Source organism: Yamadazyma tenuis, chromosome 2, assembly GCF_029203305.1.
Source record: "Yamadazyma tenuis chromosome 2, complete sequence".
In the NCBI taxonomy this organism is placed as follows: domain Eukaryota; kingdom Fungi; phylum Ascomycota; class Pichiomycetes; order Serinales; family Debaryomycetaceae; genus Yamadazyma; species Yamadazyma tenuis.
In genome coordinates, this window is record NC_089462.1 from 614,016 (window position 1) to 626,620 (window position 12,605).

The following is a 12,605-nucleotide window of genomic DNA, read 5'->3' on the forward strand; positions in this document are numbered from 1 at the left end:
CGCTTATCTATCATGAAGTTCGGAGAGCATTTAAGAAAGTCTTTGATCAAGGATTACAGTTACTACTATATTGACTACGATGACTTGAAGCACGAATTGAAAAAATCCTTGAAGCTGAACGACTTTCAGTGGAAAAACCAGTTGGAAGAGGAGTTTTTGAACATGCTTGAAATCGAACTTGACAAAGTCTATTCGTTCACGAAGGTGAAGAACACCGAATTGAAGAGAAGAATTAAGGATGCTGAGAAACGGGTCAACACTGTTATCAAAAACTTGAACACCACCGAAGACGATGAGTTCCAGTCGTTGGAAAACGAGTTGAGTGATGTGATTGCCGACGTCCACGACCTTGCTAGGTTTACTAGGTTGAACTATACCGGGTTCCAAAAAATCGTCAAAAAGCACGATAAATTGACCAAGTTCAACTTGAGACCAATTTTTCTGGTCAGATTGGACGCAAAGCCCTTTTTCAAAGACAACTACGACCCGTTGATAGTCAAGTTGTCCAAGTTGTACGACTTGGTTAGAACCAAGGGGAATCCAATTAAAGGTGACTCTTCTGCTGGTGGTTCTCAACAGAATTTTGTGAGACAAACCACCAAGTACTGGGTTCACCCCGATAACATCACCGAGTTGAAGTTGATTATCTTGAAGCACTTGCCGGTGTTAGTGTTCAATGCTGAAAAAGAGTTTGAACCTGAGGATGGTGCCATTACTTCCATATACTTTGACAACAAGGACATGGATCTCTACTACGGTAGGTTGATGAAAGACGAGGGTGCCGAGGCCATCAGATTGAGATGGTATGGTGGCATGAAGTCTGAACAGATATTCGTCGAGAGAAAGACTCACAGAGAAGACTGGACGGGAGAGAAGTCTGTTAAGGCAAGATTTGTCTTGAAGGAAAAGAAGGTGAATGCTTTCTTGAAGGGTGGGTTGACTGCGAAGCAAGTGTTTGATAAAATGAGGAAGGAAGGGAAGAAGTCTGAACAACAAATTGAAAACTTGGAGAAATTGGCTACTGAAGTTCAATATAGAGTTATCAAGGACAAGTTTAGACCCGTAATGAGATCATTCTATAACAGAACTGCCTTCCAGTTACCTGGTGATGCCAGAGTAAGAATATCCTTGGATACAGAATTGTCGATGGTGAGGGAAGACAACTTTGATGGCCATGATAGAACCGATGGAAACTGGAGAAGAATGGACATCGGTGTTGATTATCCCTTCAGTCAATTACCAGAGAAGGATATCTGTAGATTTCCTTATGCTGTTTTGGAAGTTAAATTGCAAACTCAATTGGGTCAAGAACCTCCATTGTGGATTAGAGAATTAATTGGTAGTCATCTAGTGGAGGCTGTGCCCAAGTTTTCCAAGTTCATTCATGGTGGTGCTTCCTTATTACCAGATTATGTCACTTATCTCCCATTTTGGTTGCCTCAGATGGATGTGGATATCCGAAAGCCAAAGATTCTAGAAGAATTTGGTATCAACAGAAATCAATACAGGCTCAAGACCTCTTCTTCAGGTAATGAATTGGACGAAGAAGAAGGAGCGGGACGCGAAGTGACGTTCTCCAATGACGTTAATCCTTTGGAAGATGACTTGGATGAAACAACTCCATTATTGTTTCCCTCTTCTTACATGAGCAGTAGCACCGGAACTCCATTTCAACAATGGTTTGTCAAGGTTTATGGAAAATTCTTACACTACTTTAACGATGATAGAACTTTCAACGTCAAACCTGGTACTAACTTTGATTTGAACACCACTTTCAAGGATAAAATTCCAAAGGGTAAGGAAATTGCTATTCCGATCAGAATTGAGCCAAAGGTTTACTTTGCAGCCGAGAGAACTTTCTTATCTTGGTTATCTATAGGTATGATCTTGAGCATTACTGCCACCACATTGTTGAACTATGGTACTAAAACCTCCTTGACTGCATCAATTGGTTTCTTTGTTACTGCATTGTTCACCTTTGTATATTCAACGTTCATGTACATCTGGAGAACTTTGATGATTAGAGAAAAGAGACCTGCCAAGTATGGTGACACTTTTGGACCAAACATGATTTGCTTCTTCATTGCTTTGTCCACTTTCCTTACCTTTGTCTTCAAATTTACTGAAAGTTGATGAGCAAGGAATAGTTTCATTTCTTAATCCTTAAGGATATTTTTATTTTTGCATGTTATATATCATCTGAATTACATAACTCTATAATACTTTTATTGATAATGCATTGGAGCTCGTGGATCTATTTTATCTTCGGTTAAACCCATCAAGTCTGTCAGAAATGATAGCATCGATATCCTCCTCATGTTCCGTTCTGGTAATCCGATCCAAAATACTCTTTGATCTGTTTCTCTTTACCCTCTTACCACTTGGCAATACTTCATATTCAGAATTATTATTAGAAGCGTGATATTCTGCACCAACACTGTATACTACTTCTCCATCTGAGCCTGGTGGTAGTTCATCTGGGCTGGTAGAAGTGCCGGCTCTTTTCCTCTGTTCACTGGTTTCATCCATATACTTGTCCTTCAAATGGATATTCAGACCCAATCGACTCAGCAAACCATTTATAACCTTGATGTATCGTTTGTACCAAATAGATGAATCTTTGGGTGAAGTCCACCCTGTTTTCAACTCGTTATATGCCTTTTGCTCAAAGCTTCTTCTCATGTGTATATCCTTTTCAATGGCTCTAAATATCTCATCATCATTAGGTTTGATAATAAATTTGAAAACCTTGATTATAACATCCAAATAAATTGGAATAACAGAGATAACAAGCAAAGACGCCCACCAGCTGACGTCTTGTCCAAATTCCAATAAGCCGTAGTCAGCATAGAAGATGCTGTGAGACAGTGAGCGATACAACATCATAATAACAACATTCCATACACCGTATCCACCCACAGAAATAATGAAAGCTGCAAAAGACACCCATGACTTATTTTGCATTTCAGTGAATTCACATTTGGCATTGATAATAATTACCAATGATGCGAATAAAAGGGTTCCCAATGGTAAGGTTGAATTATCCTTCAAGGCATTAAAGCCCCATATGTACCAAGATAAAAATGAAATACCAACACTTTGCAGTGCAGCCAAAATCATCCAAGTGACAAAGATTTTCAAATTAAATCCTTTGTATAACCTTCCTTTTGAGTATAATTCGGGAACTGCCAATAATGTAGCTGGTTGCAAGTCTTTGTCGAAAATCCCGATCACCAAAACCGGTAAAGAAGTGAATAACGTGTTGAACATGGATAAGGACCAACTTTCATAAACCGAAGACCCCGAAAACAAGGTATATCTCTGGTACATAGCTTGAGTCAAGTAGAAAATCAATTCTTTATAGAAGGTACAAAGAACAAACTTCGATGTTCTAACATAATTGTACCTCCCATTTACCAAAAGTAACTTCAACAAGAATCTGAACTGAGCTATGGCATAATCAGATGCTCTGGCTGCTTGCAAACCTTCCTTTCCTGTTATGCCAACACCAATATCAGCACTTTGGATCATAGCGATGTCGTTTGCTCCATCACCAATTGCTAAAGTTACAGACCTCTTATCCAAATTCCGAATGGCTGAAACCATAGCTGCCTTTTGAGAAGGAGATGCACGACAACAAATGGCTGAATCGGCCACCACACACAAATCAATGTAGATAGCCATCAACGCTTCATCATTCTGGATTGTTGCAAGAGTGGCACCGTCTACAACAACAACACAGTGAGCAATACCACCCCCATTGACTTTTTTAACCGTACTTAGGATCCGCTTTCTTACTTCATCTTTGCCATGATCAATATTCAAAATGGACACAGTAGAATAATCTTTGATTAATCTACATGAGTAGCCAATATTGATGGCAGTCTCCCTTTTATCACCTGTAAGCATCCACATTTTGATACCAGCTCTTCTTAATTTTTCAATGGCTTCACTAACACCATCTTGAAGCTTGTCCTCAATAGCAGAAGCACCAATGAGATCAAAACTATGTTCAATGGATTCTCCAACCTCTTCCACCTTCTTTGCTCTGTCCGACAATGCACTCTTGGCAATTTGGTACTTTTCACTGAACTGTTCATAATCTTTCTGGTCCATCCATTTAAACGAATATAATAGGGTTCTAAGTCCTTCGGTAGAAAATTCTTCAACATGTTCCAAGGTCTTCTCTATCAAATACTCATCATTAACAAGGATTCTATCGTCCACTACAAAAGAGTATTCTGTTTGAGGAATTCCATTTGTTGAATCAAGACTGTACCTTTGTGCTTGTTGAAGATGCAATGATTCCCGTGCCCTCTGAGCTACATCATTAACCTCGCTTTCATCTTTCGTCATCAAATAACTGTCTACTGACTTTATTGTGTCAGCTATTTCCGGACTAGAAGGACCACTCAAATGAAGACTTTTTCTAATAGATTTGATTGATCCAGTGGACCTTCTGACCTCTGCTTCCTGAGAAAATCTGTCTTGTAAAACGACGTCCGCTTCCATCATTTTTCTCTCCGATGCATTTAAGGAGATCTCCTTGGCTTTTGTCTTGGCCATTTCGGAATGTTTCAACCTTTCAATAATCACATTATCAGCACCTTTGCAAATTACACAGATTCTATTATCTGGAAACTTCACAATAATAGACATTCTTTTTCTTGTAGAAGAAAACTCGATGACATCGAGAACCTGATATTGCTCGAATTTAGGAGCTTCTTTAAACCCATTTGGATATGTCTTTAATGTTACCAGGTTGTTCTTTTTGTTACAAACAACGAAACCCAAGTCTCTAGCTGCCTCCACTAACGCCTTCTCATCTGGGGAAGATGACTGGTAGGAAATATCTTGATCGTCTTCAAAATCACTAGTGTTTTCCAAAGAGTTCAAAGACCCATCAGGTGGAGCTTGTTTCCTCTTTGGAGAACATGTGCTACACAATGCTACACTTAGCAAGAAGAACTTGGTCTTTCTGGAGAATAAGGTGTTTGGGTGAGATTGGATATACTTTAACAACCCAAGGGAGCTTTCAGAATCTTGCAATTTATTTGGGTTAGCAGTAGATTTCCAGGCAGGGGTGGATTGGGTAGGGCTCAACTCTATACTCTCTCTGACATAAGAAGTGGTGCTCTTCCTCGATGAAACTTCAAATGAGTTGGTACGACTTCCTTGAAGGACTTGCTCATTTATGTGGTCAGTATCAAGAGCTTCTGGCTCAACAAAAGTGAAATTTGCACTATCACTTTCTCTAGATGCAACATCTACATCATGTAACCAGGACATTCCGTTAACACTAAACTTCCTGAAAAACATCAAATTATCCGTCAACGTTCCAGTTTTATCACTGAATATGTAACTCACTTGACCCAACTCCTCCAAAATAGTAGCAGTTTTTGCATCTGCAGGGGTATTACTTTCAGCGTGGTACATGTCAATATCACATTGCAAAAGGAGGAGCTGACCCAACTTGATAATTTCCATGGTAACGTATAGTGAAAGGGGAATTAACGTGTTGTACATGATGATGAAACTCATTAGAGTTGGTGCCGTACCGGCATCTTTCTTGTACAAATACCAAGCTTTGTCTTTGATATCACCATACTTAAATTTTTGGGCCATAAGTGAAAATCCAGATAAAGAAGCCACCACAAACACCATGAAAATGACAATATAGTTGATGTTTCTTTGAAGTTTTGGAGCTTTAGTTCTTGGGTTCTTGATGTTATTCATTCTGATTTTAGTTTCTTCACCCGTGAATATTACCAAACCAAGTACCGAGTTGGTGTTCCTCAAAATCGAACCTCTGTACACAATATTGTCAGGTCCCAAAGGAATTGATTTATCTTCGAGGTTTACCAACCCCTCAAAGTTATATAAATCAGTATTTGGGTCTTCTACGGTCATCAACTCATTAAAGTTCTTTAATCCTGAAGCCTTTGACATCACATTGGAAACGTCTGGAGGAGAAAACTTCGACTTGAGGTTCGTCTCTCCATCCAAGTCCATGGTTTCAATATAAGCTATATCAGCTTCAGTATCATTAAGAACAGACAACAACACAATATCAGCAGGAATCCATTCGTCTTCGCATACTTTAATAACATCACCAACACGAATCTCCTTCCAACGAGATCTTACTTCCTTCAAGTTATACCTCTGAAGCGACTGTATATCATGTGCAGAGAATACCGGCGTCTCCGTATCCTGTACGGATTGAAACGAGACTTCAGAACCATTCATATCAACACTTAAAGTTTCGGTCGAAATGGATTGGGCATCAAAACTGCTCAACAGGTCGTCTTCTTTGATACGCACGCAAGTTCGATTGTTCTCCTCCTTGTCGTGTTTATGTCTCTTCCAGTCATCAAAACCTTCTCTTGCTATCGAAATGGATATAAAGATCATTAAGGGAATAATGGTAGTGAACTTACCGGTGGTGGACCAAGATGGTATCATTTGCATGATAGCTACACACAAAAAGTAACAGTTGGCGATCTTGGAGAATTGGGCCCGCAACTGTTTGGGTAAGAATGAATACCTGGTATATTTTGACGACGTTATCACGTTCGAACAGTACGGTTCGCCCGAACGCTCGTCTATAAGGTCCTTTGTTGTCTCATCGTAGAGGTCAAGACCAAACACACTGTTGATGCCTTTGCTGAAGGAGACGGGGATGACTCTTCCATTTTTGGTGGGTGGGAGCTCTGTTTTGCCCAATATCTTATTCTTGAGCTTCGTCAATGAACTAAAGAGCTGGTGTCGGTGGTGAACTTTTCTTTGCCTAGATATGAACTCAAACGAGCTTGCTTCACTTGCAATGGAGTCAGACAGAAGGTGGGAACTCTGACCATTTAAGCTGGTACTAGAGTAGCCGTATGGGGAAAAGCCGGGTTTGCGGTCGTCATTCAGCTCCTCGATTGTAATTTGAGGAGTTCCTGATCTTTGGATCGGAACATTGAAGTGGACGGATGTGTTCTCAGTCTGAGACATTGAAGACATTTCAATGGAGTCATTTTGTTTGGCGTTAAGTTCAAACACGCTGGGGTTGATCAAGTTTGAGGCGAGCGCTTTGTTGAACAATTGAGTTCTTAAAGATAGACCTCTTTTACGCCTTGCTTGTGGAGTACTGGATGGAATCAGGAGATGGTTTGGGTTGGAGGACGAGTCGGGGCTCGGCCCGCCCATGCCATCCGTATCAGTGTACGGGGTAGAAGATACATTATTATCAGACATATGATATGAATTTTCACCCTAAAACGCAGCCACCAATTGCAGTTGGGAAGTTATGGGCAGATGTTTGTGGTTATAGCCTGGCTGTGCTAGAAAATTTTCGCATTTTTAGATCGGATCTACGTATCGCAGAGCCAAGCAAAGTACAGATATCTTAAGGGGAAGCACTACCCGATATTCGTAGACTACTTACAGTTGAAAACGTATATTCAGTTTACTCCGTGAAAATGTCATGGATCTTCCACTAGGTGTGTTTACTCCCTCGAAACGACTTTAGACCCTCTCTCAATTTATTTATAACTCTTCGCAATTGGCTGCAAATCAATTATTCGCTCTACAGTGCTCCTCTAACCCTTTAAGTCTCTTTTCTTTTGTTTCGACACTCCGAGATCGATGATAGAGGATTGAATTGTAATGGTGTTTCTTGGTGTTGGATAACGATGGAAGATTTTATTAGAGAAACTTATCTGTTTCTTAACTTCATTCAACACAGCCGCATTTTTGGGGAAGACGCTGGGTATATACTACAGTCGTTTAACTCACCCACTAAACACCCTCATATCTCATCCATTTGGCTTCTGTGGACGCATCCACAGAATTTCCAACCTAAATCTACGACAAACCAGTGGCTGCAAAAGAATCTGTTAACTATAATACAAGGTGCATTCTTATACGTCGAGGGTAGCTCTGAGTCGGCCAAAACAGTAGTCCTTGTACTCCTCCACAAAGTCAGGGACATTTTTTGAGACCTCCCCACCAAGCTCGCAAATCAACTCTCCATTACCTGCCACTAGCACCATTCCTCGCGGAACTTGGTCGAGTGCCGGGGTGGGTTCGACGAATGTATTGTCAAAGATCAAGCTCGTAAGGTTATTGGCAACCTGACGCCCGTGATAACATGCCCATCCAGCACTCTTGATGATATCAAGGCTCACCAAGTCTCCAAGCACAAAGAAGTTGCTTATAATGTGATCCTCGCATTTCAATTGTAGGTACTCATTGACAAGAATATCGTTTTTGGGGGTCACAAACTGCTTGAGGTGGCCGGCGAGGAGCGAGGTGTTGTTGCGATGGGCCGTGCACCAGATGTTCAAGTCGGAGGTGATGGTGCCGCCACTGGTGGTGGATAAATCCCCTGAGGTAGTTCCCAAGTCTACCGATTTGGGTGCTTCGATCCGTGTGTTGAGGATCACGTTGACACCCGACTGGCAGAGCAGATCAAGGGCAAGCCGCTTGAACTCCTCCTGGAGTGGCTCGGGCGGAATTGATGCGTGGGGGTGGATGAGGTTGATGGTCTTGTGGGGCCTGAAGTGCTTCAAGTCTCCTGCCAACTCGATGCCCACCGCCCCACCACCCACAATGGAGATGGTATTGGCAGCATCGATGCGGACCATGGAGTCGTCCATTTCCCGGAGAAATGACTTGTGAGTGTAGGCCTTAGGAGTGGTGGGCCAGTTACGATCACGGCCAGTTGCCAAAATCACATAGTCAAAGTCCACTACCGCCTGGCCACAGGAAGCCCCAGTGTCGGCGACGAGCGTATACTGGGCCTTGGTCTCATCCAAGTACGTGACGTGGCCCTGGACGTAGTTAACGTTGACACCAGCGAGATTGTTGTCGCTGGTCTCGGCTGGCAGTGGGGCCAATTCCAGCACCACGTCGTCGTTGGCCAGTACCACCCGGTCGATCTTGAAGTTATTCAAGCGGTCGAATGACACGAACTGCGTTTGGGCGAACTCGGTGTCCACAATGCACCGGGGCATTCCAATCACGTTCAAAAGCCCAGCTCGCGGCTCGATAAGGGTGATGGAAACCATGTTTTTATCGGAGTATTTTCCGGGAAACTCCCGGGACTTGGCCTTGAAGTGAGTGACAAATGCGTTGATTGCAGAGAGTCCCGCATAGGCGCCCCCCACCACCAAGATATTGGTGGTGAACGAGACTGGTTGGCTTGTGAATTTGTCAAGAATGGTAGCATCTGAAAATCCAGCAAACGTGGTTGTTGACGACGGAACCGGCTGTGGGGGGTGTACGGCTGTGGTCATGGGGATCTTTGTGGTACGAAAAGGCGATTTGAGGGTGAAGAAAACTCTTGTTCTTCTCGCAAACTGGAAGATGTACAGATACACTTTAGGAACAGATGCGAATAAAAAAGTCGCTATAAAATTATCGATAAAATCTGTGGGCCTCGATGAGAGGGCAACTGGCGGATATATATGATGGTAGAGACATTTTAAAAATGAAAAATGGGGTGTTAGTGGGATGGAAATGATATCCGGATCGATCCGAATCTACTGGTGGGTGTATGGGCTACTTCGATTGAGTTTGGTCTGCTGAGCCCCCATACCGCCCCCTCGTCCTGGTGGATCGTAAACGGGTACGTATGCGGTTCCGACATCGGCAAGCTAGTCGGGTGTTTGATGGGTTGTAATGACTTGATTTATCGTTGGCACACTCGGTCACGAGTAGGAAGGTGACCATGCTGTAGAGGAGTATTTTTTAGGCGACGACAGACAGTAATTGGTGGACTTCCTTCATGAAACTCTCCGTGGTGAAATTTACGGATTTTCTTGGAGTGCGATGCGACACCTCGGAATTTTGTGATCAATTTCTAACGCTTTTTCCAGTGTATGCAATGTGTATTAGTTTTGTGGGATGGTGACACTATCTTCTTTTGGGAATTATCTTATATACGTCTCTCTCTATGTTGTTGATGACTCTTTTTAAGCCGAGTTTGGCCGAGTTTTGTTTGAGAAACTCTTCAAATCGGACTCGCTGGTACTTCAATTCATCGATTAACGGAATTTTTTCGTCCACATTGTAGTAAGGATTAAGAAGAATCTCAAACAAAGGCTGCCATAAAGGCAATTGCCAGTAACGTCTTAAGGAGTTTTGAAGCTTATACTTGCCATTGGGAAGCTTGTTAACGCGAATATAGTCCCCAAATAATAACGTATGGATAGTGGCTGCAATGCCATAGTAGTCTGCTTCGTACGACCAGGTCTTGTGTTCTCGCATTTGGGGGCAGTCTTGTTCATCGGTCCGGAAATCACTCGAGAATTCGGTGCCTTCTGGAAAGAGTGTCAAGTCAATTGCTCGACCAAAGTCAATTAACACCAATCGGGGACTTTGCCATTCATTTGCTTCATGTGCTTTGTTATCATAGTGCTCGGACATACTGAAGGTATTCTTGAGGTCGATCATACAGTTGTCCGCCTTGAGGTCTCCATGTATCACTCCCACCCGGTGGAGCTGCTCCACCACCCGCAAGAGCTCAATCGTGAAGAAAATGCAGAGAATTTCCTCCACCGTATCACCTTCACCTTTGTAGTAATTGACAAGATCAAGCAAAGTTCCTTGGTTCAAGTAGTTGAGAATCAAGAAACTCTCATCCTTATACATATACAAAGATTCGGGGTTCACCAAACGAGAGTCCACCAACGGATCATGTTTGAGTCTTCGGTGGAGTTGGTTGAGGATGTAAAATTCCCAGTTGGAAGAAATCGTCTCTGCCTTCAAAGCTTTGAGCATCCCCACCTCATTTTCAATAAGGTAGACATATCCATATCCTCCTTGGCCCAATTCACATTTCAAAGAAAAGATTTCGTCCCCACAAAAATTCACAATAGAACCGCTAGATCCCTTAGCCACGATCTTGGTATCCTTATCAGTGATAGACCTGAACTTACGTATGGCTTCAATGAAGTGAGTTTTGGTGTTATTATAGCCAGGATATGTTTCAAGTGGTGGTGATATTCCTGACAACAACTTCTCACGTAACTTTTCCAGTAATGGATCCACAACCTGTGGTTGGTTCCTATTTGTGCCGCCAAATGAGTCTATATGTGAAGAGCTGACGATTTGGTCTTGAACTGTGGGTAATTTCGCTGGAGCTTTATGAAGGGTCTCAGTGACAAATTCATCATAGTTGGTTGAGTTGCCTCCCTCAGACTTGTCGTCTTCAAAATCGCTTTCGTGGGGCATTTTGGACACATCGTTAAACATGCTCATAACTTCGTTATTTGCAGCTTTGGAATAGAGCGTTACTGTTGGAGACTGCAAAATGTTTCTTGGTTGGAAGGTGGTCGTATCATCATCTTTCAAGGGAATCGTGAAAGTATCGGTGAACCGTGCATTTTCCTGGTAGCTAGCGCTTTGTGAATCTCCTTGAGTGGGTAAGGTTTCTTCGTGTACCTGACTGCTTAACTCCATATTTTTGGTTCTGCTCAACATCAACAATTCTACCAAAGACACCTCCTCTCCATGTTCTGGGTATATTAAGTCTAGGTTGGCGTGCACCTGTTCGGGCTTTTTCCCCGGTCTCTTGACAATTGTGGATATCTCGTTTGGGCTCGTGAGATGGACTTCATACTGAGTTGCTTCCTCAACCGGAACACCTATATCTCTGTAAACAGGGATCTTGTTCAGTGAGCTACTGCTCAGAGAGGGTCTGATTTGTTCCAATATTTCACCTGACCATGGCCGTGGGGTGAAAACATTCTCCTTCTTTCTGAGTTGAATATCAAGGATATCTTTGGATGGGGCCTTCCCATCGAATAGCTTGTCGGCCATGCGCAAATTGCTGTCGTCGGTGAAAACCGAGATCTTAGACTTCTTGAAGGTAGCAGGCATCGACTCTTCAGGAGATGGGTTTGAACCTCTCTTCAACGTCAACACTCGTTTGACTTCACTATCAGACCGGTCTGTGGTCTGCGACAGTTTCCGTAGTTCAAACTGTTTCAGGGATCTGATGAGTCTGCTCACAGGTCTGGCATTGTTCTGCAATCCTATATGGTAAACGTCCTGGGCATCGCTGAACTTTTGGCGGAGTTCAAGAACCTTAGCAAACTCTTCATAGTAAAGGGACAATTCTCTGCCGATTTCTTTCTTGGCCAAATAGATGAAGATCTCAGTGGGTGAATCGGAATATTTGGCGTATTCCAACCATATCTTTAGGTATCGAGAGTCATTCTTGTACTGATTGAAGTCTCTGAAATCTGTAGTACACTTCTCTAGAATCTCTAACAATCGGCTCTCGGCGTTATTACCTTGTGGATAGCTGTCATGACACCAACGTATATAACGGACATACACCTCCAACGGGTCATCGAGGTCGTCAAGATCTGCCACTTCATCCTCAAACTCTTGTCTCTGTTGGTTGAGAAGGTCTTTTCTATGAGTACCATGCTGTTTCAACGAGTATGTCAAGCTCAGTACGGACCTGCCTCCAGGAAGTGCTTCGATATTCTCTTTCTGTGCTTCAATTTCTGATATGTTCAACGAGGACAGCATTGTTTCAGTTATATCATCAGAGGGCTTTTAGAAAGTAAACAAAAAAATCAAACACCCAAATTCGCGTTCTGCGAAGA

General features: G+C 42.6%; 4 protein-coding genes across 4 annotated transcripts; 1 reads left to right on the forward strand and 3 right to left on the reverse strand. All coding sequences in view use genetic code 12, as the record gives it.

The window, feature by feature from the left end:
- Positions 1–12: 12 nt before the first annotated feature.
- VTC4 (vacuolar transporter chaperone) lies at positions 13–2,133 on the forward strand (the record flags this gene model as incomplete). Its single annotated transcript, XM_006689795.1, has 1 exon — positions 13–2,133. The coding sequence occupies one exon, from the start codon at positions 13–15 to the stop codon at positions 2,131–2,133; it is 2,121 nt and encodes a 706-aa protein (XP_006689858.1).
- A 126-nt stretch (positions 2,134–2,259) lies between these two features.
- On the reverse strand, positions 2,260–7,239 carry DNF3 (drs2 neo1 protein; the record flags this gene model as incomplete). The annotated part of the gene is made up of 1 exon (XM_006689794.1): positions 2,260–7,239. The coding sequence occupies one exon, from the start codon at positions 7,237–7,239 to the stop codon at positions 2,260–2,262; it is 4,980 nt and encodes a 1,659-aa protein (XP_006689857.1).
- Positions 7,240–7,904: 665 nt separating this feature from the next.
- On the reverse strand, positions 7,905–9,281 carry PSN45_001586 (uncharacterized protein; the record flags this gene model as incomplete). Its single annotated transcript, XM_006689793.1, has 1 exon — positions 7,905–9,281. The coding sequence occupies one exon, from the start codon at positions 9,279–9,281 to the stop codon at positions 7,905–7,907; it is 1,377 nt and encodes a 458-aa protein (XP_006689856.1).
- Positions 9,282–9,900: 619 nt separating this feature from the next.
- On the reverse strand, positions 9,901–12,528 carry BUB1 (protein kinase; the record flags this gene model as incomplete). Its single annotated transcript, XM_006689792.1, has 1 exon — positions 9,901–12,528. One exon carries the CDS (start codon positions 12,526–12,528, stop codon positions 9,901–9,903), a length of 2,628 nt encoding a protein of 875 aa, XP_006689855.1.
- Between the last annotated feature and the right edge of the window lie 77 nt (positions 12,529–12,605).